Source organism: Diabrotica virgifera, chromosome 7 (assembly GCF_917563875.1).
Source record: "Diabrotica virgifera virgifera chromosome 7, PGI_DIABVI_V3a".
Taxonomy (NCBI): Eukaryota; Metazoa; Arthropoda; class Insecta; order Coleoptera; family Chrysomelidae; genus Diabrotica; species Diabrotica virgifera.
Genome location: NC_065449.1, coordinates 203,149,261 through 203,176,902, shown reverse-complemented (window position 1 = coordinate 203,176,902; position 27,642 = coordinate 203,149,261). Strand labels below are relative to the sequence as shown.

General features: G+C 33.3%; 2 protein-coding genes across 5 annotated transcripts in view; one reads left to right on the top strand and one right to left on the bottom strand.

Moving 5' to 3' along the window:
• The window catches only part of LOC114337601 (cathepsin L-like proteinase), a 30,160-nt gene extending 29,982 nt beyond the window's left edge, over positions 1-178 (bottom strand). Inside the window, exon 1 of the mRNA XM_028288092.2 lies at positions 32-178. The gene's annotated coding sequence lies outside the window, so the exon portion shown is untranslated. The remainder of the gene's footprint in view (positions 1-31) is intronic.
• On the top strand, positions 62-27,642 carry LOC114337600 (cathepsin L-like proteinase). Of its 4 annotated transcripts, none has more exons than XM_028288090.2 (5): positions 62-181; positions 566-690; positions 1,999-2,337; positions 15,682-15,964; positions 27,258-27,642. In XM_028288090.2, the coding sequence occupies exons 2-5, from the start codon at positions 607-609 to the stop codon at positions 27,530-27,532; spliced, it is 981 nt and encodes a 326-aa protein (XP_028143891.2). In that variant the 5' UTR covers positions 62-181; positions 566-606; the 3' UTR covers positions 27,533-27,642. The 4 variants fall into 4 exon arrangements, with proteins under 4 accessions (XP_028143891.2, XP_050513176.1, XP_050513174.1 ...); XM_050657217.1 differs by lacking the exon at positions 62-181 and adding an exon at positions 197-268; XM_028288091.2 differs by lacking the exon at positions 62-181 and adding an exon at positions 209-487.

The window sequence follows — 27,642 nt, the reverse complement described above, 5'->3', positions numbered from 1 at the left end:
AAATTTTAACAAATAAAAAAGTTTATCTTACCTGCTCTTTAAAATATAAATGTAGATTTTTGTACAATGCTGATATTTTATTTTATATAAATCACAGATCCCAATCAATTTATTATTTCGATAAGATATAATATTTATATTAAACTCATCTTTAAGCAAAAAACATGTTATGTTGTCCAAGGTATGTACTTAAATTTGATCTTATTTCATTAGAAAACAAATTAGCTTTAGGTGTCTGTTTCCTCTATGCTCCTTATTTTTATCATTGGTAAATACCGAGAGTTCCTGTTTTTCAAACTTTTATTTTATCTGGTGTTGCTACTTCACTTCTATCCACTTAAACTTTCTCATTTTTGTGACAAACATTTTTTGATTTTTTGGTTTATTTTAATTACTGGGGCCAACACACTAAAAGGTATCTGATTTATAGGTACATATCTGATTTTTCAAAATCAACTGTACCATCATGCCAATGGCCATTGTCGAGGTATTAAGCTGAATAAAAAAAATTACTATTTTTATTATTTTATTTTTATTTTATTTAAATAAAATTTTTTGGTTTCAGATATTAAGTGTAAAATGTTTTAACCTAATTTAAAATTCAATATGGAAAAGTCAATTATAATATTTATTGTAGTTTTTTTGGGAATCACCCTTTCTTTGGACGAGGTGGAATGGAAGAATTTTAAGGTAGGATGAATAATTTATAATCTAAATCTACGTATCCATTTTATACAACAACTCTTTTATTAAAAAATATAACATATTATGTTGTTCCAATGTATTTTAAACTGTTGGTTGGATCCTTGGTTTCACCAATTGTTTAATTTCTTTGAGTTTATTTTGTGACGCTCTCCACTTAATTTGCCACTCATTTAAAACTTGACATTTTATTTTGGACTTCATATCATAAGAAGAAACCACCTTAATATGAATGTAGTCCTGGCTAAAGGATGCTAAGCGGGCTAGTTGATCAGCTTCTTCATTTCCTTGTATACCCGAATGCGATGGGACAAAAATAAAGTCAACAGTGACCTTATTTTCATTTAGGGTCGCTATTTCTGATTGAATCTGTGAGGCGATTTCATTATTGGTGTATAAACGTTTGATAGTATGAAGTGAGATAAGTGAATCGGTTATTATGAGAGACGGGGACTGCTTCGACTCACGTATGTGGATAAGTGCTTGTAATATTGCATACAACTCTGCAGTGTATAACGAAGTAATGAGATTAAATTAAAATTTTAAGGATGTATTGGGTGTGAGGATGGCTGCACCAACACCGTCTGATGATTTGGATGCGTCAGTATATATCTTATAGGGATTTTTGTAAGAATGACTGTTTGATCTGGTGTGTTATAGTCTCAATTTTTTTTGTATATACTAAGGTTGTCAATTTTGTTTATACTAAGGTGGAGAAGTTAGGAAATTTATTGGGGAGATATCAGAAAATTTAAGATATAGGTCATAAATGTTTCTTCTAACTCTTTCGTAAAATGGTGGATCTAGTTGCAGAGAAAATGTCTTGAAACCGAACTGGGAACTTATTGGTATAACTAGGGTGTTTTTAGTACTAGCTACTGTAGAAGCATATGAGAGAGAAATATATTTGCATCGTAAACTTAGGGGTACTTCTCTTGTTAGGCATTGTAAACTTTCAACTAATGTTGTTCGAAACGCACCTGTAGCTATTCATAGAGCTCCGTTTTGAACAGTTTCTGAGGTTTTTAATATTAATATTTTGCTGGAGGAATTAACTATCTCACCATAGTCGAATTTGGATTTAACTAAAGATTTATACATATGTATACATGTAATAGTGTATTTTGATCTGCTACCTAGTTTAAAAAATAAAAAAAAAACTTTAAAACGAAGCGCCTCTGATCACCACATCTGTGAAAGATTTACCGTGTTGCCAGACTTTTGCACTTTTTAGATTATCTTGTAACTTACTTATTACAACTTTAGATTATACACTTATAGTTTGTATTTTTGTAGAATACACATTTTAAAAGATATAATGACATTGAAGACAAGCTGAGATTTAAAGTATTTCAAGACAGCCTTAGAGTAATAGAAGCACATAATGATAAATACAACAAGGGAGAAGTGTCTTATTTTCTAAAAACTACACAGTACGCTGACTGGACAAACGAAGAATTTAGATCTTTATTAAATAGTAATCTTAATACAAAACTTTATACAAAAAATATTAGTAGAGGGTTTAATTCAAAGTCAAAGGCTAAAATTCCGCCATCAGTGGACTGGAGAAATGAAAAAGCTGTAACAGAAGTTAAAGACGAAGGAACTTGTGGTTGCGGTTGGGCTTTTAGTGCGGTAAGTATTTTGATAACTTAGTTAATTTTAAAAGTTTATTATTCAATCAGATTAGCTGACCTATAATAAGGCCGAGCGACGATAATGAAAAACTACAACTAGACCCCGACAAACTGGTAAGGATATAGAAAACATAATAATCCGTATAGTTGGCAAATAACAAAAATTGCCGGAGAGCCAAATTTTGAAGAAGAGCTAGAGTTTACTATAACAAATAAAGTTTTAAAAGTCCCCATCGATCCCATGTGTGCAACAAAAGTTATTCGGGGTCAAAAGTCAAAATTTGAGATTTTTTGGATTTTTCTCGGAAACGGTAAGTTTTATAAAAAAAAACATGATAACAAAGTTATAGATCTTAACATTCTCTACAAAAATAGCCCTTACAATTTTTTTCCTAAGCGTTACCATTCCTAAGATATCGCGATTTTAAAAAGTTACTTTATACATTATATGCACATTTAAGCCACGTATACGTATATACATAATGTAGCACTTAAGACAAGTGTAAATGCCTATTTGTGTCTCTTTTATACAATATATTATACTATTCTGAAAATATTTCTTCAAAAGATAATCAGTGCCAAACTGAATTTCCTCTATCCACGTGGCCTTGAAGAACATTTGGCTGTACCATTGTTTAAAAAAGAACATATTGTCTATTGTAAACAATGGCTACAGTATTGTCCGTAGGTCTTGTTCATATCATCTGTTTCTTTTAGTGCTAAAGATTCAGTTTAAGTGAAGATAAGTACTTATTACAAGCGTCTACCATTTAACAGATATTACGGGCTTACAGTGACAGTGATATTTGACGGCTACAGTGACTCGGCAAAGAATATTAAAGCTGCAGAACAACGTCGTCGAACTACAAAAACATCATCGGGTTCCGAGATTATTTTTGATGAATATATAACAGTTCCATCGAATCAACAACAATTTTTCGCTAACATTAATAATAAATCTCGTTTCATTTCCATGTTAACTGACACATTAACAGCTGCAAATATTGAAGTGAAGCTAAAAATTACGCAGATGTCCTTATAATTGAGACAGCAATTGAAAAATTTAAGGCAACAAACTCAACAATTGTAGTTGGTGAAGATGTTGATTTGTTAGTACCTACTGCTTACTGCAAGGACTCCAGTAGATAAAGTTATTTATTTTCTGAAACCTGGAAGTGCTCAACAGCGAACAGAGATATATTATTCGAAAAGTTTATCGGCTTATGCCAAATGCCAAAATTACATTTTATTTTTACATGCGATAACCGGCTGCGACACTACGTCAGCAATGTACAGAAGGGGCAAAACTTCAGTACATAAATTATTCGAAAAAATAAAAGATTTGACTGACTGCTGTAAAGTTTTTACAGAACTTGATTCCACACCTCAAGCAATAATTACGGAAGGAATTCGCTTTCTTCTTGCGGTTTATGGAGCTCCAAAAAAATTAGTGGTCTTGATAAATACCGATACTTAACTTTTGTAAAAAATAAGCGAAACAAGAAACAAGTAACTTCCTCCAACATCAGTATCTGCTTTTCAACATTTGTATCGAGTATATTATCAAGTTCAAACATGGCTAGGCAATGAACTGAATCCAGAAGACTGGGGTTGGAAATTAATAGATAATACTCTGGAACCGATTAAAACCTTACTCCCACCTGCTCCAGAAAAACTCCTTAACACTATTTTTGCAATTGCAAAAAAGGTTGTAGTGCCAAATATGGATGTAAAAAAATTGGGTTGCTGTGTTCTCTAGCGTGTACCAACTGCCAAGGTCAGTCTTGCTCAAATGTCCAGTTTAGTACAACAGAGGAAGACTCCTGTGATTTTAATGAAGAGACCAATGACTCAGTCACATTTGAACATCCAGCAAGAGGAAGAGGAAGAAGATGAAATCGAAGAAGACTTGACTGTTGAAGTAGACTTTCAGGAATATGAAACTGATTAAAATATCTAAAGAAATCAAAACAATAGCTAACCTTATAATCAATAGCAATATCAATAATAAGGTAATATCTAAAACTTGAGCTGCATTGTTTCCTTAAATTATCCTAAAATTGTCAAAACAGTTAGTGGAGTAGGCCTACAGGGGAAACCACGGTAAAAAAGGCGCCGAGTACACTACCTCACAGGTAGAGTGTCAGGTAATATCATGTATAATGTGACTCTTAGAATCGCGATATCTAAGGAATGGCAACTCTTAGGAAAAAAAATAGTAAGAACTATTTTTGTAGATAATTTTAAGATCTACAACTTTGGTTTAAGTTTCTTTTTTGATAAAACTTACCGTTTTCGAAAAAAATCCAAACAATCTCAAATTTTAACCTTTGACCCCGAATAACTTTTGTTGTACACATGGGATCGATGGGGACTTTTAAAACTTTATTTGTTATGGTAAACTGTGTATATGTAAACCTATATAGACCGGGCTATAATATGTGGAACATTTTACTGTTTACTGATGACCGTCCTAGTGGGTATTAGTGATGTTGATTATAGTTACTTTCGAGTATTCGTTACTTTGATTACTATGATTACTTTTGTATTTGAGTACCGGTAATCATAATATGAGGTAATCATGATATTATCGAAGATCGTATTTCTCAGTAGGTAGCTATTTTGTATAGGTATTCCGATATAACAAATAATTATTTACAGTATTAGTTACTTCGCAAATCTTATTTCTCAGTAGGTAGGTATTTTGTATGCCTCCCCTAAATGCCCTGGTCTAATTCTAATAAAACCAATGCAATACATACAAAAATAAAGTTGTTGTTTATACTGTAGAAACATTATCATTTCCACATTTTTCCGGTCAGTCTAGAAAGTAATCAAGTGTACTGGTTGTAGATACAATAGGCGTTACTCGCTCTGATATGACTGGTACGAAGTAATCAGAGTAATCAAAGTAATTTGCCTCTCTTTATAGTAATCGTTACTTTCGGTATTCGTAAGTAACGAGTACTTTGTAACGAATAGTTACTTTTTCAACATCAGTAGTGGGTATACACTATACACTGAGCATATATGATACTGGCCCTTCTATTCTAAAATCAACTCGGTCGTAAGACTTTTTAATAATATTTATAAGAGCAGGAAGTTTCCTGAAGACTGGCTACAGTCGACTTTTGTCGTCATACAGAAAAAAACAATCATAAAGTCTTATGATCAACATCGCATGATAACTTGAAACTTGAATTACTCATATTTCAAAGAAATTCACCAGGAGCTCTTGGCACAGAAGAAGCACTTTATAGTCTACAGGTACTTATTCAGCGCTTCACAGATAGGAACAAAGATGAGTATACACATATGTTTTATAGACTACGCAAAAGCATTCGATAATATAATGCACGAAAATATAATTGAAGTACTCTATAAGATCTGAATGGACTACAGATACATTCGAATATTAGCGAGTCTCTCTTGGTGCCAAACAGCCAAAGTGAACGTAGAATCTACGTTGACCAATAAAATTGAAATCACTAAAGGGGTACGGTAGGGCTGTATCTTTTCTCCTATTATCTTTAACGGCACCCCGTCAAAACAGCCCTGTCAAAAAAGCTCCGACAAAATAACCCCGACATAATATCCCGCACAAAAAATAGCTCCGACAAAATAGCCGCGGAATAATAGCTCGCTCACAAAATCGCCCCGACAAAGTAGTCCCGACAAAAAGCTCCCTTCAGAATTCATCATGAAATAATCCCTTAAAAATACATTTTGTCAGAAATGGTAATTATTATCCTCTTTTTAGATGTTTATCTTAACCACATTAAATAAAAATGGTATTTTCAGAGAACTTGAACCCGATCTTTTGTTTTGATTAAATAATGTGTTCTGATTTTGGCTTAAATTCAATGTTCAAGCCAGCTCACGCCAGTCATCTGCCTCTTGAAAATTTGAACATTTTTTAATTTAAGCGAAAATCAATGTATATTTGTGATATACATCTGACAGCAGTAAAATATATGTTGAACTAAATAAATTACATACATTCTTCTTTTTTTTGTCAAATAATTTAAATTTAAAAAAAGGTTTTGGACACCTTGTATAAATAATTATGTAAATAATTATATTAGTGAATAGAGAATCAAATAACCTTTCAAATAACCCGGCTCCTATTCTTATTAAAAAAAACATCGATTACATCATCACGCCCAGATGGATGACGTCGCTAATATGACATATATACCAAAATATCGTAATTTAAAAATAAAAATCGACCTGTTTCATGATTTTTCCTTAACGTCGCGGGTTTACGAAATAACAAATTTATTCCTTTCATTTGCGCCATATTCTGTGTCTGAATTACCGATATGAATGTGTCAGATTAAATTAAATTATTAGAAGAATTTTTTTACTAAGCAACAACGTTTTTGTTTAATTTATTAATATTTTGTATTTTGACAAGGACGTCCGAAGTGGAAGTCGAAACGTTAATAAAATAATTTTTTTAAGTTAAATTGTGGCTTATTTCTCAATTACAATAGTAATTTAAAATAAAAGGTACTCGGTTAAAAGGTAAAACTTTTTATTGGGGTGTTTTCGTAGGGGCTATTTTGTTTACGGGATATTTTGCCGAGGCTATTTTGTATCCGGGCTATTTTGACAGAGCTTTCTTGACGGGCCTGTTTTGACCGGGCCATTTTGACGGGTCACGCTCTTTAACATATACTCTGAAGAAATATCTAACACAAGGATAGGTGGGAGGACAGAGTGCATAAAGATAAAGGGAGAAATGATTAATAAAATATCAGGCAAGTTGATGACAGTGCGATTCTCGCGAGTAGTATGGAGGAGCTGAGTTGCCTGATGAGTAAGATACAAAGAACAAGTATATATTACGGGCTCAAATTAAACATCACAAAAATCAAATAGATGCTAGTAGGCAAAACCCAACAACGAGCAACACCACTGATAATAGACAATCAAAGAATTGAATACGTGGATTCGTATTCTTGCTTAAAAGCAACAGTTAATTCAAGTTGGGATCAATCGAAGGAGTTACGTATAAGAATAGAAAAAGCAAGAGCGTCGTTCACTAGCATGAATCAAATTTTTACCTCTAACAGCCCCTCTATCCCTAACACTACCTCTCAAAATCCGACTTCTCAAATGTTATGTATTTTCGGTTTTGTTATAAGTAGAGAGCGGAATATATGCAAAGTGCATATAGATGCATATATTGCATATTTTCAGACAACAAACACAACATTGCATATTTAAGCTAAACACGATTTATTTTGCATATTTTAAAAATAAATTATATAAAAGTTTAAAATTTTCCTCTCTTAGTTGGAATTTTATAACTTAGATATGAACGAGCTCGTTATTTATCTATCTATCGCTCATTATTATCTATCTGGACTTTCCCGTTACTACCTGAATTTAACAATTATGGGTGTTCCCAGAAAAATATTATTTTATTAGCGTAGCAAGTCGTAGATACCTACCTGCTTTTAAGGGTCTAATATTTATTTTGTCAGTTTCCGGCCAACATTTGTTTAAAGTAAACGTTGTATCGTATTTAGTGTTTTTGAAGTGCTTGGATAAAGTGTTTTCCCGAGTTAAAGCTAAGTGAAGACAAAGTATTTTGCAAGGCCTGTTCCAAAATCGTAAGTTACATTCATTTTCACATTTCATTTTTTAAATGAGGAACTGACAAACAAAAGCATCATGTCCCAGAAAAGAAATTTTTCTGGAAAGAGTGTTTTTATTCGACAAATTCTATAAAGACGGGCATAGAGAGAAGCATCAAAATACAAAAATCCATCAAATTGTAGACAATTCCGCTTTTGTTCTTCAGCTTCTCGTATGAAAATTGATTTCTTTTTGGTGCTTGAACATATTTTTTCTTTTACAGATTTTCTGTGAGAAGAAGTTTCAAGTCGACCAACATTTAAATACTGCTACTCATAAGTTGAAGCTAAAAAAGATGGCATTAGGACCCGTTCAGCAGTCCATTAATACATCTCTTCAAAATGTTCAAGATCAAGATGAATCAAAAAAAGAAAAACGTTTGTTTAATCAAGACCTGTGTAAAGCTTTGTTGACAGCAAACATTCCGTTAAAAAAATTACAAAATATACATTTTAGGCAATTTTTGCAAAAATATTGTAACTTCAATATTCCTAACGAGGCAACGCTAAGAAAGGGCAATGTGAATGCATTGTATGATGGAGTAATTGAGGAAATTAAAGTTTCTTTAAGCGATAACACCTTTTACGTAATTGTCGATGAAAGTACAGATGCATGTGGTCGATATATGGTGCATCTTATAATCGGCGCCTTAAAAGAGGATGAACCAGGAAACCTTATTTAATAGCTGCAAAACAACTGGAGAAAACCAATAATGTGACTGTAAGCCGTTTCATTCAGCAAACACTCTCTGCTTTATTTTTGCCAACAGAAATAAAAAGTGAACATTTTTTAATATTTTTATCAGATGCCGCTCCGTATATGGTAAAGGTAGGACAAAATTTGAAAATATTTTACCCAAATATGGTACACGTCACTTGTCTTTTACATGGCATAAACAGAGTAGCAGAAGTTCTTAGAGGTGAATTTGATTTAATCAATAAATTAATTTCAAACGTTAAAAAAGTATTTTTGAAAACACCTTTACGTGTGCAAAGGTATAAAGAAAAATTACCAGGTGTAAACTTGCCTCCAGAGCGCGTAATTACAAGACGGGGAACATGGATTAAAGCAGCAATTTTCTACGCAAATCATTTTGATGCCATAAAAGACGTTGTGTTAGATATTCAAAATGACTCGCAGTGTGTAACTGAAAGTCAAGAACTTTTAAGTAACGTACAAATTGCTAAAGAACTTATGTTCATAAAAGTTAATTTTAGTTTTTTACCAGATCTAATAAAGTCATTAGAACAAAGGAATTTACAATTAAGTGATTCGGTTGATCCTGTTAACAATTTTTCTGCTCATTGTCAAAAAATTCCCGGAAATACAGGGATTACAATTAGAAATAAATTAAAAAATGTTTTAGAAAAAATGAGGGCTTCGATTGTTTGAGGAAAGTTGTACGTATTTTTGAAGGCAACTTTTCTGAAGATCTTACGACTTGGCAAATTAGTTTACTGCCTAAATTAAAATATTGTCCTATAATATCAGTAGATGTAGAACGAACTTTTTCTGTGTCCAAACACGTTTTTAGTGATAGAAGGCAAAAGTTGCTAGTTGAAAATTTTGAAAAATATTTGATTATAAATTCATATTATAATTTAGATTCTTAATTTAATTATAATATCAGTTTTTGTGTGTCATTTCATTTGTTTTTATGTGAAAAATAAATATGTATTAAACATAAATAATGTAGGTTGAATTTTTTAAACATAAATGTTTATATTTAATATATTGTTTTATTTTTGAGTATTTTTATTATGCATTTGCATATTTAGACAAATTTAGAAAAAATACCTGCATATTTGTAGTAAAAGTAATGCATATATATGCGCATATTTTGGTAATGTTTTGTTGCATATATTCCGCTCTCTAGTTATAAGGAATGAAGGCGTAGATGATAACATCGCAACATTAATAGAGAATGTAGAGGCATTTCGAAATGTGGACTTATCGACGTATATTACAGTGGAACCCCGATAAGTCGGCCTCCGATAACTAGGAAGTCCAGCTAACCCAGACCGATTTTCATCAGACAAACTAAACATTTTTTCACTTTGACTGTGTTTTTTACCAAGAAATAAACAATATTGTATATATACTCTGGGCTAATTAGCAAAATTCATGGAAAAGTTATTTACCAGCAGTTTTATTGCTGGAATCAAATTATAAGATCCTATATATTAATAATATAGGTATGCAAAGTCCGCAGATAGTGTGCTACTTTTTTATAAACAAAATGGCGCCGACAAATCGTATTTTTTTCAATTATTGCTCTACAACTCCGAAGATTTTAACTTTACAACAAAAACATTCAAATAAAAATTCATCGCAATTAAATTCTGCATAGAGATATGTTTTTCCCGACTTACTCCGACGAAAATTTTCCTCGGAAAATGCGGGTTTTCCCAACAAAATCTCTAATTTTCAAATAAAGTTTTAGGTAAGTAATTATTAATCAATAATTAAATAGCTTAGTGACATCAAAGCTTTCTTGGTATAGATTGTAATTCCAGAAGCCGGTGAAAATTAAACGAATATTTTAGCAACAATTCCATTGTTAATTAAAAATTTACGATCGCTATAATAACCAAAATAATCATGATACATTGATCAAACTTATTAAGATTATAAAGATGAGATGCTTATTTAATATTTTATTGACAAAATATAAATTTTTCGTTTTTTTGCATAATCTTTAAATTTTGAAAAAAAAAATGGTTATAATACGCTGGTCTAATTAGTAAAGTACAAAGAAACGTTATTTACCAGCAATTTTATTGCTGAAATCGAATATTATGATCCTATAGATTCATAATATAGGTATTCAAAGTCCGCAGATAGTGTGCTACTTTTTTTATTAACAAAATGGCGTCCCCAAATCGTGTTTTTTTCAATTATTGGTCTATAACTCCAAATATTTTAAGTTTACACCAAAAACACTCAAATAAAAAATTCACCCCAATTTAATTCTTCATAGATGAATGTTTTTTCCGATTTGCTCCGACGAAAATTTTCCTCGAAAAATGTGGGTTTTCCCAACAAAATCTCGAATTTACAAATACATTTTTTGGGCAAGTAATTATTTATCAATAATTAAATAACTTGGTGAAATAAAAGCTTTCTTGGTGTAGATTATAACTGCAGAAGTCGGTAAAAATTAAACGAATATTTTAGCAACAATTCAATTGTTAATTAACAATTTACAGTCGCAATAAAAACCAAAATGATCATGAGACATTGATCGAACTTAGAAAGATTAAAAAGATGTGATGCCTATTTAATATTTTGTCGACAAAATATAAATTTTTCATTTTTTGCATAATCTTTAAACGTTTAAAAAATAGTTATAAACAAATTAACATTTTTCAGAAATTGTTTATTATATTATAATTTTAAAAAATACCTAATATGCGTATTTCAAAGGTCTTGAAAATGAATGCTTTGAAATTTTTTTCCAACCATAAAAAAACCAACTTTAAAAAAGTTATGAAATAGCAAAATAAACATACGATTACTCCGTTGTTTAAAATTTGTTTTAATTGTTTCCAAGCTTAAAAGTGAGTTTATGGTACAAACTAATTACTCTCAAAAAATACCAAACATTAGTTCAATGGTTATATTTTAATCAAAGATTAAATTGTTTTTTTTTGTAACTTTTAGCGCGAAAGTAGGCTTGATACAGAGCCGTGGACGGGTTATAATACATAATTTTATTTATTAACTAGTGCACGTCGCACGACGGTCGTCGTCTCGAGTGAAAATTTTAGCTACGGTACTGTATTATTCTACTTTCGCGCGTGTAAATTACAAAAAAAAAAATAAATATAATAAATATTAAAATATAAATATTAAACTAATAATCGATACTTTTTGTAAGTAATTAGCTTGTACTTTAAACTCACTTTTACGCTTTGAAAGAATTAAAAAACCTTATAAACAGCGTAGGATTCGTATGTTTATTTTGCTGTTTCATAAATTTTTTGCAAATAGTTGCAAAAAAGTTTTAATGCATTCATTTCCAAGATCTTTGAAATACGCATTTTACCTATTTTTTAAATTAGACTATAATAAAAACTTTCTGAGAAACGTTAATTTGTTTATAACTATTTTTTTTAAACATTTAAAGAATATTCAAAAAAATTAAAAATTTATATTTTGTCGACAAAATATTAAATAGGCATCACATCTTTATAAGATTGCAAAGTTTGATCAGTGTATCTTAATTATTTTGGTTATTAGTGCGACCGTAAATTATTAAATAACAATTGAATTGTTGCTAAAATATTTATTTAATTTTCACTGGCTTCTGGAACTATAATCTAAACCAAGAAAGCTTTTCTGTCACCGAGTTATATAATTATTCGTAGATAATTACTTATCTAAAACTTTATTTGAAATTTAAAGATTTTATTGGGAAAACCCGCATTTTCCGAGGAAAATTTTCATCAGAGCACATCAGAAAAAACATGTCTTTATGCAGAATTTAATTTCGGTGAATTTTTATTAGGGTGTTTTTGGTGTAAAGTTCAAATGTTCGGAGTTATGGAGCAAATATTGAAATATTCACGATTTGCAGGCGCCATTTTGTTAACAAAAAAAGTAGCACACTATCTGCTGACTTTGAATACCTATATTATTAACATATATAATAATAAGCTTCGATTTCAGCAATAAAATTGCTGGTAAATACCTTTTCCCAAAAATGGCATATTCTCCGATAATCAGCCCAGACTAATACAACTGTACGTAATTTAGATGTATTGTGCATAATATATTTCTTGTTTTTGCAATTATAACGTGTATTTGTTTATTATTTATATGTATTTTATTAATTTTTACTGTATTCTACGGCTAACCCGGATTTTCGATAACCCGGATCGGCCGCGGTCCCTATTAATCCGACTTATCGAGGTTCCACTCTACGTGTATCCTGGACCGGGCACGTGAACAACGAGGAGGTACTACTCTGGATAAGCAAGGAGAGAAAGGTAGGAATAACTATGAAGAAAATAAAGTTAGATTACTTGGGTTATGTTACGAAGCACAGTAAATAAAGAGAACTTCAACTAATCCTCTAAGGCAAAATATACCGCAGAAGGGAACAGCAGAGAAGAAATGGTTCGGATTGTCATCTGCCGAACTATTCGGATCTGCCGTAAACTAAATCAGAATAGCCATGAATTGCCAACTTTCGAAACGGACAAGGCACGTGAAGAAAAAGATCATAAGTGTAAGAAAATTGCACTTGCTGAAAACTGATATACATCCTCACTGTATGTACATGTGTTTATGTTGTAGATCAATATAGACTAGCTTCACCCAATTGTGAAATCGTATCCCATACTACTATAGAACACACGGCCGTAATAAACGCAATGCAAAATTGTAGAATAGACAGCAGATATATTATCTTAATAAAAGAAACTATGAACCAAGCTACGGCTACATTCTACCTAAATGAAAATGAATACACGAACCCTGTACCATTAAACAGGGGAGTCAAACAGGGAGGCACTCTATCACCCAAACTGTTCACCTTAGTTTTGGAGGACGTGTTTAAAAATCTAAATTGGACATATAAGGGAATAAACGTCAATGGTCGCTACCTCATTAATCTACGATTTGGGGATGACATAATCCTGATAGCTACTGACCTACAAGAACTGCAAACCATGCTTTCAGAACTACACACAGAATTTTCTAAAATAGGACTGAAAACGAATTTAACCAAAACAAAAGGTATGCACTCCGAAGAAACCGTGACAATAATAAACGACAAAGTTATAGAAAAAGTTGAAGAATATAATTATATACTTAGGACAAAAAATAATACTAAATAGGGAAATTCAAACGGAAGAAATAAAAAGAAGAAGAAAGTTAGCATGGGCAGCATTCGCCAAACTGAACTATGTACTCAGAAATCAGCAAATTCAACTACATCTTGGGTCTAAAGTTTTTGATGCATGCATTATTCCGATATTAACATATGGGGCACAAACATGGACAATCACAAAAAAGAATATGAACATACTCAGAGTCACTCAACACGCGATGGAAAGAGCAATGCTTCGCATATCACTTAAGGAGAGGAAAACAAACACATGGATAAGACAGAAAACCAAAGTCGCCGATGTGGTACAAAAGTTATTATAATTGATATGGGAATATGCTAGGTCTGGATCCCGCGTATGAAAAAAAAGTTGATTAATAGCAAGCTGAAAATTTGTTAATAGCTTAAGGGTGTCTAGTCGAATAAACTTTGATATGTGTGAACACTGGAACAGGGGTAGTTTTAATTGTGGAACAGGTTAAAAATTTGGAACGGTCACAGCACGAAAACGGCACATTTATTTTGTCCGACAGAACAGACTTAAACTCTTCGAACAGAGATTAAACTCTCATGCAAAAATCAGACTGCTATTTATCACCAAATGGGCGTTTTAATGAGTGGAACATGTAGAATATGTCAAATGACAGGAATTATGACAGGTAATAAATAGCAGTCTGATTTTTTCATGAGAGTTTAATCTCTGTTCGGAGAGTTTAAGTCTGTTCTGTCGGACAAAATAAATGTGCCGTTTTCGTGCTGTGGCCGTTCCAAATTTTTAACCTGTTCCACAATTAAAACTACCCCTGTTTCAGTGTTCCCATATATCAAAGTTTATTCGACTAGACACCCTTAAGCTATTAACAAATTTTCAGCTTGCTATTAATCAACTTTTTTTTTCATACGCGGGATCCAGACCTATGCTGGACATGTTCATTGATTGTCAAAAATGATTTATTTGAAACGTCACTTCTAAGTGTTTAAATCGTAAAATTTATTGTAAAAATGGGTAAAACAGAATCAAAAGTCATGGTAATTCTCATAGAACACGAAGTCTCGCCAGAGGAGTCCATCAAAATTATTCGTAATCCTTTTTTTTTAATTTTATGAGATTTTCGTAGGTCCAATAAACAAAATTTAACAGTAACTGAATTAGTGAGAAGAGCAGCCCAAATTTGAAGACAGATGAGCAAAAAGACTATTTTTTATTCCTTTTTGTAAATTTTAAAATTATTTAGTGTTGTTTTATAATCAAAATTTAACCCTCACGCACAAGTTGTACATACAACTTCAGTGAGGAACTGAGTTTATTTTATGTGTACAATTTATTTGCTACAAATAAACTCCATTATTATTATTATTATTATATTATATTATGTAGCTAGGAGCGATCTAAACAAATGGCACAGAACAATTCTAACCTGGACACCATACCAACACAAAAGACCCAAATCCTATGAGATGGACAGATGATCTGAAACGAACTGCCGGGAAAAATTGGCTACAAGTAGCGTACATCAAAAAACAATGGAAAGAAAGACTTGAAGAGGCTTATGTTCAGATGTGAACGTGAATGGCTAGACGAAGAAGAAGAAGAACTTCCCATACTACTACTAAAAAATATCTCAAAAATAGTTGGACTTTAATATAGGGAATACCGGCACCAAATGAATATTGGCTTAAAAAATATACCGGAAAATTTAATAAAATATAGCGTGTAGGATACATTATATTAACTCAGCATCATCCAAAACGTACAGCTTCGTAATTGAATATTTTTGGCATATTTGTATATCCGTTATCAATTTTACTCAAAACTATACAAACAAATTTTTGTTTTCATTATAAATACTTATGTTTTTTAAGGTTGGCACCATCGAAGGCCAGTTAGTTCTAAAAAGGAATCTATCTGCTACGTCTCTGAGTGTCCAGGAGTTGATAGATTGTTCGGCTTTCAACTTTGGTTGCACCAAAGGGTCTAATCGTTTTGCATTAATGTATGCGAGGGAACATGGAATTAGCTCAGACGAACAATATCCTTACGAGGCTAAGGACGATATCTGCAAGAATATCACGGAGAAAGCTGTAAAACCCATAGCGCAGTATGGGACTGTCGAAGAGTCAGAAAATTCTTTAGCTGAAGCTGTGGGTAAGTAAATTATTGAACAGTAGGTATTATTATTTCTTCTTCTTCTTCCGCTTTTTACATTTACCATTATGAGTTCGCCGTTTTCTATTTCCCCGGTCACCTTCTCTGAGGTCTGTATCACGTAGGTGATAGACCACATCCCTGTCTGAGACTTTTTGTCGAAAGGATTGTTTTTGTTATTTCATTGCCTAGTTTTATTTGCACCTGTGTTTCTTTATACAGTTATTGTGTTATATTCAGCAATTTTTGAAACTTGCATTATACTCATTGCTTTCTATAGTTGTTTCCTGGGCACGCTATCGTAGAGTGGAGTCACTGAAGGTTTTCACCTCCGATTTCGTTGAACCTCCATCGACTTTCATGAAAATTGCTGAGTAGTTAGAGGATACCTCAAGCAACAAAGGTAACATGATGCAGACCTTAAGGGTGGCAGCCACCCCTTCTCGGTGGTGAAAATTATTTTATCAAAAATAATACCTTAAATCAATATAAGGACAAATTCTAAGCAAAATTTGTTATATAAAGTAATTAATATAAATCAATGCTTTTTGAGTTATTGAGGATCAAAAATTTTATTTTTTGTAAAAAAATGCATGCTTTAAAGCTGTTTTTCACATATAACTCAAAAACTATAAGCTTTTACGAAAAAGATATTATTACCAAAATTGATGATAATAAAAAATTAAATACATTGTTAACATAAAGAAATAAAATAATGTTAAGTCAAAGTGAGTTATGGGTAATTAAATGTAAATTTTTTTCGACGAGTACTCAAATCTAGGTGTTCAAGCTCAAATAACAGGAAAACGATGCATTTTATAAAATACACCTGTCAAGCATTTGTCAAAGAACTTCGGATTACCTATCTATTGAGCTTCAGAAGAAGTTAATAGCATTAAAATTAAGCAAGTTATGATGAAAATAAGAGAACCCTTTCGAATTTCTTAGGAAAAAGTGAAAAATAACCCATACGCCATTTCCACAAAAATTAAAATGTAAAGTAATCCTAACAAGAATTTATTTATATTATCATAAGTAATAATTTTAAAAATTTTGAACGGTTTAGAATGCATATTTAAAAAAAGGTATAATTTAAAAAAATCAGAATTTTTAAAATTATCGTAATTTTCATTTTCTTTTGATAATAGCTCTAAAAATATTTAACATTACTTAAAAAATAATATATAACCAAATTTTATCTTTTTCTGTATCAAATATTTTACCTTTTTTTATTATTTCTGTAGGGTAAAACATACCCGAGATAGAAACGTTTAAAGCTTAGATTTTGCTGCGAGAACCATGTAACCGGGGCCATTTAACCTTTTTTTTAGTAAGGGGTTAAAAAATTAAGTTCAACGTCGTTTAATTGCCCTTGGAATTAACTTTCAAATGGTTTTTAGGTGAACCTGATGTCCTAAAAATTATCGGCGTTATTTAAAAAACAATAACATTTTTTGGAAAAAATTTTAGAAGAAAAATTTTGAAACATTTTTGGTGCATAAATTTTAATGCTATCAACTTATTCGATGACTCATTAGATATTTCTAACTACTTTGACAAATTTTAAATAAGTTTATGTTATAGAATGCATTATTTTCACGTTATTTAAGCTTGAATATTTAAATTTGAGTACTCGCCGAAAAAAATATAATATATTCAATTACCTATAACTCACTTTCAGTTAACATTAAAAGGATTTTTTATTAAGGCGTTTAGTACGTTTTTTATTATCTTCAATTTTGGTAATAATAACTCTTTTGTAAAAACTTTACAATTTTTGGGTTATTTATGAAAAATCGGCTAAAAAATCTTTCTCACGAAAAATTAAGATCTTTGATCTTTAATAACTCAAAAAGTTTTGACTTAGTTTAATAACTTTATATAACAAGTTTTGCTTGGAATTTGTCCCTCTATCGAATTATAGGATTATTTTTAATATAATAATTTTTACCCTTGAAAAGGGGTGGCAATCACCCCCAGGGTAAAAGCGCAAGTTGTCACCATGTCACCTTTGTTCTTTGAGATATCCTCTAACCACTCACCAATTTTCCAGCAAATCGATGGAGGTTCAAGGAAATCGGAGGTAATAGCTCATATATCCACCTTCAGTGACTACACTAGTATGCTTTCTCCAAATCGATAAAGGTGATATTAGGCCAGGGTAATAAGACAAAAATATACCCTCTTCGTGACACTTCAGCAGCCAGGATACTGAAGCGTTTTTTCGACAGGTAATACCCATACGAACAAATTGTAACTATGTATTTCCTGCGTAGGATCTGGCGGCCAATTTTATTTATGAACAATTTAGTGTCAAAAAACGGTCTAATTTCCTTTTTTTTTCAAATTAGTGGAAAACAGTAAGACTTATGGTTTTATTACTACAAACATCTTCGAAAGAATGAAAAAAGCTTTAAAATGGCATATAACAAAGTTAATATAATCATTTATTGTTAATATAATTGCGAAAAAAGGTCGAAATTTCAAAAAAATTAATTTCGCAAGAACCATTGTAAAAATAAGTGTACAGCTTTGATATTTTTGTCAAATGAGCAGTGGCGGCTGGTGGGGTAAAATTTTGGGTAGGCCAGCCAGCCACATTGTTTGATTTGCTTGTCTAGATAATGTTTAGAAGAAATGCGTTCAATGTGCTTCCCCGTTTAGGATTTTGTTCTCTTCAGGGTTTGAGGTGAATGTATTGTGTTGGCAGCAAAAGCAAACAGTCCGAAAAACACACTGGGGCAAGCGCCGTGTCCTGGTGTTCTTGGATCCTGGGTTATGCCGGACGGTGGTGTCCAGAAGGCTAAGAAGTCAACAGAGAAGAAAGTTTGATGGATTGTTGTTGGTTCCATAGACATTTACGTGTACTGTCCGTGCTTTGCTCTCGACCAGTCTCCCTAGAAACCATTGTACAACGACAGGCGAACCTGCGTCCCTCGTCGGCGGTCAGGAGGTGGCTTTGAGCGCAGCGTGGACAGTGTGCTTTCGAGTGGAGAAAATAGTTGCGGCTATTTTCTTGGGACGAACAGGTATAATTGTGCAATGAAGTTGGGAAACCGCAAAAAACCAACTTCTCCCTGTTCGGGGTAGGGAAGAGGAAATGTTAGAGGTGGGTACGGTAGGCTAACGGGGTAGCCTCAAGGATGTTTTCGTACTCCACCGGGAGTTCGTCAATGCATGTTTGCATTAGAGCGGACGGTACATGAATCTTTTTGCGTTTGGGCTTTCGGTGGAGTACGTGGCCGGAAGATGGACAGGAACATTTGAGAGATTCTTGTGTGTCGGAAGGGGGGCCGTTGATTACTTTGATTGTGAAGTTCCTGTTCAGAGAGTTTATTCTCTCGGTGATTTTGGGGGTGTTCGAGATGTTATGGATTTCGTTTGAGGGATATCGCCAGTGCTCATAGTTGCATCTACGCAAGATTCTACGTTCTGTTCTCAACAACCTCTCTTGTTTTTGTCTTGAACAAAGAGAGTAGATACATGATTTGTTCTCCATGACGGTTCGAATAAAGGTCTTGTAAGTGTGAATGAGAGTCTTCTTGTGTGTCTTGCCAATTTTTCCCGAGAGAGCGTTGAGAAGTCTGGCCCTGTTCCTTACCCTATCTAAAGTTGCCTTTAGATCTGCGTCCCAGTTGAGAGTCCTGGTAAACAGTACTCCCAAATAGTTTGCAGTCGGGCTAACAACAAGCCTTTCTCCCAACAGTCTCAGTGGATATTGGTCGTCTTCATTGCGTATGATTCTATTTGACACAGAAGGGGCGCGAAACACAATTGTTGTTGTTTTGTTCGCATTCAGCGTGACTCTCCACTTACAACACCATTCGCCGACGCCGTCCAACAGAGCCTGGGCTCTTCTGAAGAGGAGTCTTGGGTTGTATCGAGAGGTTGTTGAGAGCAGAGTCGTGTCGTCTGCATAGAGAAACAGCCGAGTACCTGGGATATTTTGGTTAGTGATGTCGCTGTTGTAGATGATGTACAACAGCGGTGCTAGGACTGAACCCTGGGGAACTCCAGCTTGTGGAGTGAAGGGGGTGGACCTTTGATCGCCTATTTTAACTCTGACAGTACGGTTGTGGAGGTAGGAGTGTACAATTTTGGTAAATTGCAATGGTAGCCCGATGTCCAGAAGTTTCCGAACAAGCCCGTCGTGCCAGACCTGGTCGAAAGCCTTCTGCACATCCAGAAATGTGGCTATGGCGAATGAACCATCGTTGATGGTTTGAGTAACTTTGGTAGTGAAATCTATTAATGCATGTTTAGTAGATTTACCTGACTGGAATCCGTATTGGAATTTTGGTATGATATTGTGGTTTTCGAGAAAGTCATTGAGCCTCTCTTTTAGGATTAGCTCAAGAACTTTACCCAGAGTATTGATTAATGAAATTGGTCTATAGGATTCCACGTCGGTTGGGGGTTTGCCTTTTTTCAAAAGCATGATGGTGTTTGCCACCTTCCAAGGAGTAGGAAAGTGGCTGTTTTTGAGACATGCATTGAATATTTTAGTTAGAAGAGGAATGATACTCTCTGGAAGTTTTTTGAGGCACCTTCGGTTGATGCCATCAGGTCCGGGAGCGCTGTTTTTGCCGATTTGGCAAAAGCTCTCCGTTTCCCTGTCTGTGAGGGGGTCCATGATAGGATCATAGACTGGAATGTAGTGGTTGAGAGTAACATTTACAATGTATTCTGTGTTGAATTTAAATATGCGATCAAAGTTCGGGTTATCTGGAGTTTGAAAATTGTTTTGAAGCGAATTTCTGAATGCTTCGGCTTTCCCTTCTGAGGAATTGACTATGTGATTGTTGACCAACAGATGGGATGGTTGAGATAGTTTTTGTTTTGTTAGGACTTTGAATTTTTGCCAGAATTTACCTCCGTCTTTCTAGTCCAGTTTTGAGGTAGCGTCTTCCCACCGTCGAGCCGTTAGGACAGATATCTCCCTCTTTATCCTGGCACAGATCCGGTTGTACTCTGTTTTGATTAGTGGGTTTCTGTTGGCCTTGTATTGACGTAGAAGACGTCGTTTTTGTTGGATTTTGGCAATGATGTATTGTGGAAGTGCCGGTGATGTATAGGTTATTTGTTTGAGTGGAATTGCGTGCGTGATCGCCTCAGTGATGAGGTTCTCGATTTAGGTTGCACTGGTGTTGGGTAGGCCAAGCCAGCAAATTACATATAGCTATGTATAATCAGTGGCGGATCCAGAGGGAGGGGTCACGGTGTCATGACCCCCCCCCAAATATTTGAAACCCCACTTATCCTATTGGTGGTAAGACTAAAAGTGACCTTGCATCAGAGAAAAGTAATCACCCTCAAGATCCGTGACCCCCAAAAAAATAGCCGCCAGTGTGTGTAATACATATTTTTTTTGTGTGAGAGTAGGAATCTTCTAAAGACCGTACCAGATGAATCGTACCTGGCGTGTGTTGGATTCAGAGTAAACGGAGTACATCCGAAAGCAGTTCCCCCTCTGGGGGCCTTGTCTCCGGATGCGTCCGTGTTACAATGCCTACCAACCATAGATCACTTAACTCTCTACCAACTAAACCCACTCTCGGCTTACGCGCGTGGCACGTCTTTTCAGACCGTTCTCTCGCGCGCACAGCCGCTCTTTTTCTGTTCTTTCCTTTTTCTCTCTGTTGCTTATATTGCTCTTGTTTACCCCTGTTGTCTCTCTCTTTCTATACTCTCTCTTTCTATAATCTCTCTTTCTATAATCTCTCTTTCTATAATCAGTAGACAGTGATAAAAGCCGATTTTGCGTCATTGTATTTGGAAGAGACACCGAGAAGAGATGACTTTATTCGCTTTAAAGTGGAGAAGGTTCTTTCAACTGAAGCGCTTGTTGCAGGTATTGTAGCAAGTAAACAAAATAACTTGTAGATTTCAAGAAGAATTTCATTGGTTTCGTTGTCAAACATACTTTTAATTAGTTCTAACAAACTCTTATCGTGAAAATTTTCACGATGAATAGCAGAAAAAATCATCTCCAGTTCAGTTTTTAATAAGAATTTATTAAAAAGTAGTTCATATGTATCCATCAATGAGTCCAAAGCTTTTTGTGAAAATTTAGCGCCATATTCTGCGTGAATCTTTTATTATCGCCCAGTTCCAGAAATAAATTCCGTTTGTTTAAAAATATGTTACAATAATTATAGATTATGTTACAGTTACATATTTTTTTATCATAACTTAAAAGAAAATTTATATTACAATTCGATAATTACGTTACAAGTGGCAACGATGGTTGGCGAAGGCCCGATCGTCTGGTGCCTAAACAGCAAGCATAACACAATATAAAAATCGTTGTCCGGCAAGCGACTTAACAGAGAGCCTTTTTTGCAATAACATAAGTCAGAAAAAAATAATGTTAGAACCATTCTACAGGTGTCAATTGAAAGAGCATGAATTAAAATTTCAAATTGGTTTAAAAGAAGTGAATAAAAAAATGCATTTATTAGTAATAAATAATTGTTCAAAAGCATCGTATATTTTTCCATATAAACTTTTTGAACAACTTTTTTCAAAAAAAATAATTTTTTTACCATTTTTTAGGTGCACAACTACCAAGTAATGTTATGTATATGATTATTGATGAAAAATTGTAATAAATATATATAATTTATTGTATAAAAAAATAAAAAGTTTATAAGGAGAAATTTAATATACTTTTGCATAATTATTTATTACTAATAAATGCATTTTTTATTCACTTTTTTTAAACCAATTTGAAAGTTTAGATCATGCTCTTTCATTTGGCACCTGTAGACTGGTTCTAACATTTATTTTTTTGACTTATTGCAAAAAAGCTTTCTGGGATAAACAATTTGAATAAAATTTAAACAATTGAATGGATCGCTTTGAAATTTCTGTCACATATTGAGAACCAAAGAATCCTCATTTATCAAAAATTTCAAAGCTGTACACTTATTTTTGCAATAGTTATTGCAAAATTATTTTTTTTTTAAATTTCGATCTTGTTTTTAAGTTCTATTAACAATAAATGAGTGTATTAAACTTTGTAATACGCCATTTTAAAGCTTTTCCCATTCTCTCGAAGATGTTTGTACTAAGAAAACCATGTCTTATTATTTTCCATTAATTTGAAAAAAAAAAAGGAAAAAAGGCCGTTTTTTGACACAAAATTGTTTTTAAATAAAAATGGCCGCCAGATCCTAGGCAGGAAATACGTACAATTGAGGCGTCCTTTTCAAAAACCCCAGTTGTCATTATTTACAACATTGGAGATATTTAAAAAAAAAAGGTATTTAATTGAACCGTATTAAGTTTACGGAAATTCTCAAATTAGTGATTTATTATTTTGATGATTACACACAGTTTACAATATAAATAACATTATTTTTTCCTTTTGTTTATTTATGAAGGAAATTTATTCATTTGACATATTAGACCGGGCAGTATTGTCGCCCCCGCTAGCAAAATTATTCCGATTCGATTTTTTTGCACAAACTTACTCAAAAAGAGTTCCTTATAACATATCCACAGGGTGCCGGGCGGTGCCGTGGTCGAAAAATTGTTTAAACAATTTTTTTTGAACAAATTCACAAAAATAATTTTTTCATTTCGAAAAAAATTTTTTTAGATAAATTGGCTTATTCTGAGTAAAAAAGGTCATTTTTTTCTAAAATTGATTGTTGTCGAGTTATATGCGATTAAAAATTTGAAAAGTGCGAAAATAGCCATTTTTAAGGCTTAGTAACTCGATTAAACATTATTATTATAAAATTCAAAAAGTCACCAAATCAAGCTTCAAATCCCTTCTTCAAGGTCCTGAAGAGATTTTTGTCATTATTTTATTAGATAGCTGTTATTTTCAATTATTAACAATATTAGCGCTATAGTCCAGGATTTATCGTCGCCCCCGTTAGTGAAATTATTCCGATTCCATTTTTTTGCAGAAACTTACTCAAAACGAGGTCCTTATAACATATCCACAGGGTGCCGGGCGGTGACTTGGTCGAAAAATTGTTTAAACAATTTTTTTTAAACAAATTCACAATAATAATTTTTTCACTTCGAACAAATTTTTTTTTTAGAAAATTTGGGACATTCTGAGCAAAAAATGTTTCTTGTTATTTTTTTCTAAAATTAATTGTTGTCGAATTATACGCGATTTATAATTTGAAAAATGCGAAAATGGCCATATAGCTCGACAACAATCAATTTTAGAGAAAAATCACAAGAGACCTTTTTTGCTCAGAATAAACCAAATTATCTAAGAAAGAATCGTTCGCAATAAAAAAATATTTTTGTGAATTTGTTAAAAAAAATTGTTTAAACAATTTTTCGACCACGGCACCGCCCGGCACCATGTGGATATGTTATAAGGACCTCGTTTTGAGTAAGTTTCAGCAAAAAAATGGAATCGGATAATTTCACTAACGGGGGCGACGATAAACCCTGGACTATAGCGCTGATTGTTAATAATTAAAAATAACAGCTTTCTAATAAAATAATGACAAAAATCTCTTCAGGACCTTAAAGAAGGGATTTGAAACTTGATTTGGTGACTTCTTAAATTTTATAATAATAATGTTTAATCGAGTAATTAAGCCTTGAAAATGACCATTTTCGCATTTTTCAAATTTTTAATCGCATTTAACTCGACAACAATCAATTTTAGAAAAAAATGACAAGAGACCTTTTTTGCTCAGAATAAGCCAATTTATCTAAAAAAATTTTGTTCGAAATGAAAAAAATATTTTTGTGAATTTGTTTAAAAAAAATTGTTTAAACAATTTTTCGACCACGGCACCGCCCGGCACCCTGTGAATATGTTATAAGGACCTCTTTTTGAGTAAGTTTGTGCAAAAAAAATGGAATCGGAATAATTTCGCTAGCGGGGGCGACGATACTATCCGGTCTATATGGGGTTTTTGCAAGAATTTTTCGTTAATTTATAGGAAAAACGATATTTATAGTAATAAACCAAAATAAAAAATTAACGAAAAATTGTGTTTACTTATAAAATCACACAACAAAACTATTCGAAGAAACTTTAACCTATAAAAACCTACTGACAGCCAAGCGATAAAGTTTCCCGCAAAAACACCAATAGTCATTAAAAACTATGTTTTTGAAAGGAATTGCGCTTGACATATGGGGTTTATGCGGAATCGCCTATATTTTTGTCGCTTATATTTTGGACTACTGTGATTTTAATGGAAGTTTCTTACGCAAGGAACGTAGGTAATTAGTCCTTCAATCCATAGATGGCATGAGTCCATTTTCGAAAAAAAAAATGACAACTGGGGTTTTTGCAAAGAACGCCTCAATTTGTTCTTATAGGTATTACCTGTCAAAAAAACGCTTCAGTACCCTGGCTGTTGATGTGTCATTAAAAACCTTATTACCCTGGACAATATGTGTTTCAATACACTGATTGAAGGCATTACACTGATTCCTCTATAGTTATTTTTTGATATTTTGTCACCTTTTTTAAAAATGAAGGACATATATGACAGATTTCGCTCATCTGGAATCACCTTACCTGCTTCAATTTTATTGAACAATTAATACTCGCCTAAAGGATACGATCCTTTTTTTAACAGTTCCATTTTTATGTTCACTGGTTCTGGTGCGTTGGTATTTTTGGCTTTGTTTATTAATTTAGTTGTATCTCCGTCTGTAACTTCGGCTTTCTCCGTCATTATTGCCACAGAGTCTGTGAGATATAGTCAGGTCTATTCTCCTGCAATAATTTTTGTGTAATAATTTGTCCACTCTTTTGATGTAATTATTTTTTTTTTGGTTTAATGGCATATACTTGGGTGTCAATTAGCCAGTCACAACTTTTTTTTTATTCAGACATAAAGAAGGCAATGAGGTCCTTAGAGTTCCATAGCAAACTCTTTCACAGTTCTCTACTCAGTTCAAAAGCTGCAGCTGGCCGGTAATTATCTGTATGATATTTTTACTTCGTTTATTACTTATGATATTGTTTATTTTTTTCCATATTTCCATTGATCTGTTATACCGTATCGTGTTGTCTATGTTCCTGCATATCCTCTCCTAACATTCGTTCTTCTCGAGCCTTATTCTTTGCTGTACTTGTATTCTGTTGGTAACATATTCTTTTCGTGTTCCTGGGGTTCTGTAGTTTAGCGATTTATGACCCATACATTTTGTATTATTGTTTTACTGGCTTTTCTGACTATTATTCTCAATAATAATTGATCTTTGGTCCCTGCTAGGTTCGTCTCATGTATATCTATCTATGTTTTTATGCTGAAATCTTGTGTTGGTTATAGCCAGAACGTGTTCTCGACATATTTCAATCAGCCGACTTCCATTGTAGTTTCTCACCAAAGCTCTTCACAACCCTTTAAGAACACACTTTTGAGAAGGCTGATCTGCACGAATATGGTATCAAGATAAATGGAGAGAAGCTCAGTCATTTGACGTTCGCAGATGACATCGTCCTTATAACCGATCGTATGGATGATGAAGTAATAATGTTGAACAAGTTCTATCACGCTTCCTTAGAGGTCGGACTAAAGATTAATACCAACAAGACGCAAATAACGACTAATCTGGTGCCAAATCCTAATATTGTTGTTGATGGAATGGATATTGCGCAGACTGCATCTTATAAGTACTTGGGACATGAAATTCGGTTGGAAAGAGATAACCAGACGTGCGAGCTCCCACGTCGCATAGGATTAGCCTGGGCAGCGTTTGGTAAACTGAGCTATGTATTTAAATCGGACTTATCCGTATGCCTGAAAAGCAAACTCTTTGATCAGCGTGTATTGCCTGTACTATAAAAAAGGTAGTGAACAAGATTCGCATAACTCAGAGGGCTATGGAGCGTCAGATGTTGAGTGTCTCCCTGAGGGACCGAATCCCAAACGAAGAAATACGTCGTAGAACAAAAACAACGGACGCCGCCGAAAGAACCGCGTCGCTCAAGTGGAATTGGGCAGGACACGTCTCCAGATTGTCAGACAACCGATGGACAAAACATATTGTCGAGTGCAGGCCACGAGAAGAAGCACTAGCAGAGCAAGATGGAAAGAGCTAAGGGAGACCTATGTCCAGCAATTGACAAGTACGGGTTGATGATGATGATTGTAGCTTCTAATTTCGTCTTCTCCTAATCGCCCCCCTACATCTTCATCTTCGTTTCCTACCTGGCTGTTAAAATATCTAATTAGAGATGATAAGGTCTCCAACTACTAATTGAAGGAACTACTATTTTAAACTAATTAATTTAACCATTACTATTTAGGCATCTTGACTTATTTAATTGTTATATATTTTTTCATTTCAGCCCTTATAGGTCCGATTGCCAGCGTCGTAAATGCTGATGAGAATTTGGGATGGAAACTGTATGGTGGAGGGATTTTTGATAATGGTGAATGCACCGATTGGGGTGTTAATCACGGGATCCTAACAGTTGGATATGGCACCGAAGACAAGGACTTTTGGATTCTAAAAAACTCGTGGGGAACTAGCTGGGGAGAGAATGGCTACATGCGATTAGTACGTGGAAAAAATCAGTGCGGAATATATTTAGATAATTCATTTGCTATACTAGATTCGTAATTTTGATTTTGTTTAATAATAAGAAACAGGACGTAGAATTTTTAGGATATTTTGTTATGTAATTTGTGTACCTGTAACAGAGAAAAAGAACAATAAAAACTTTATACTTG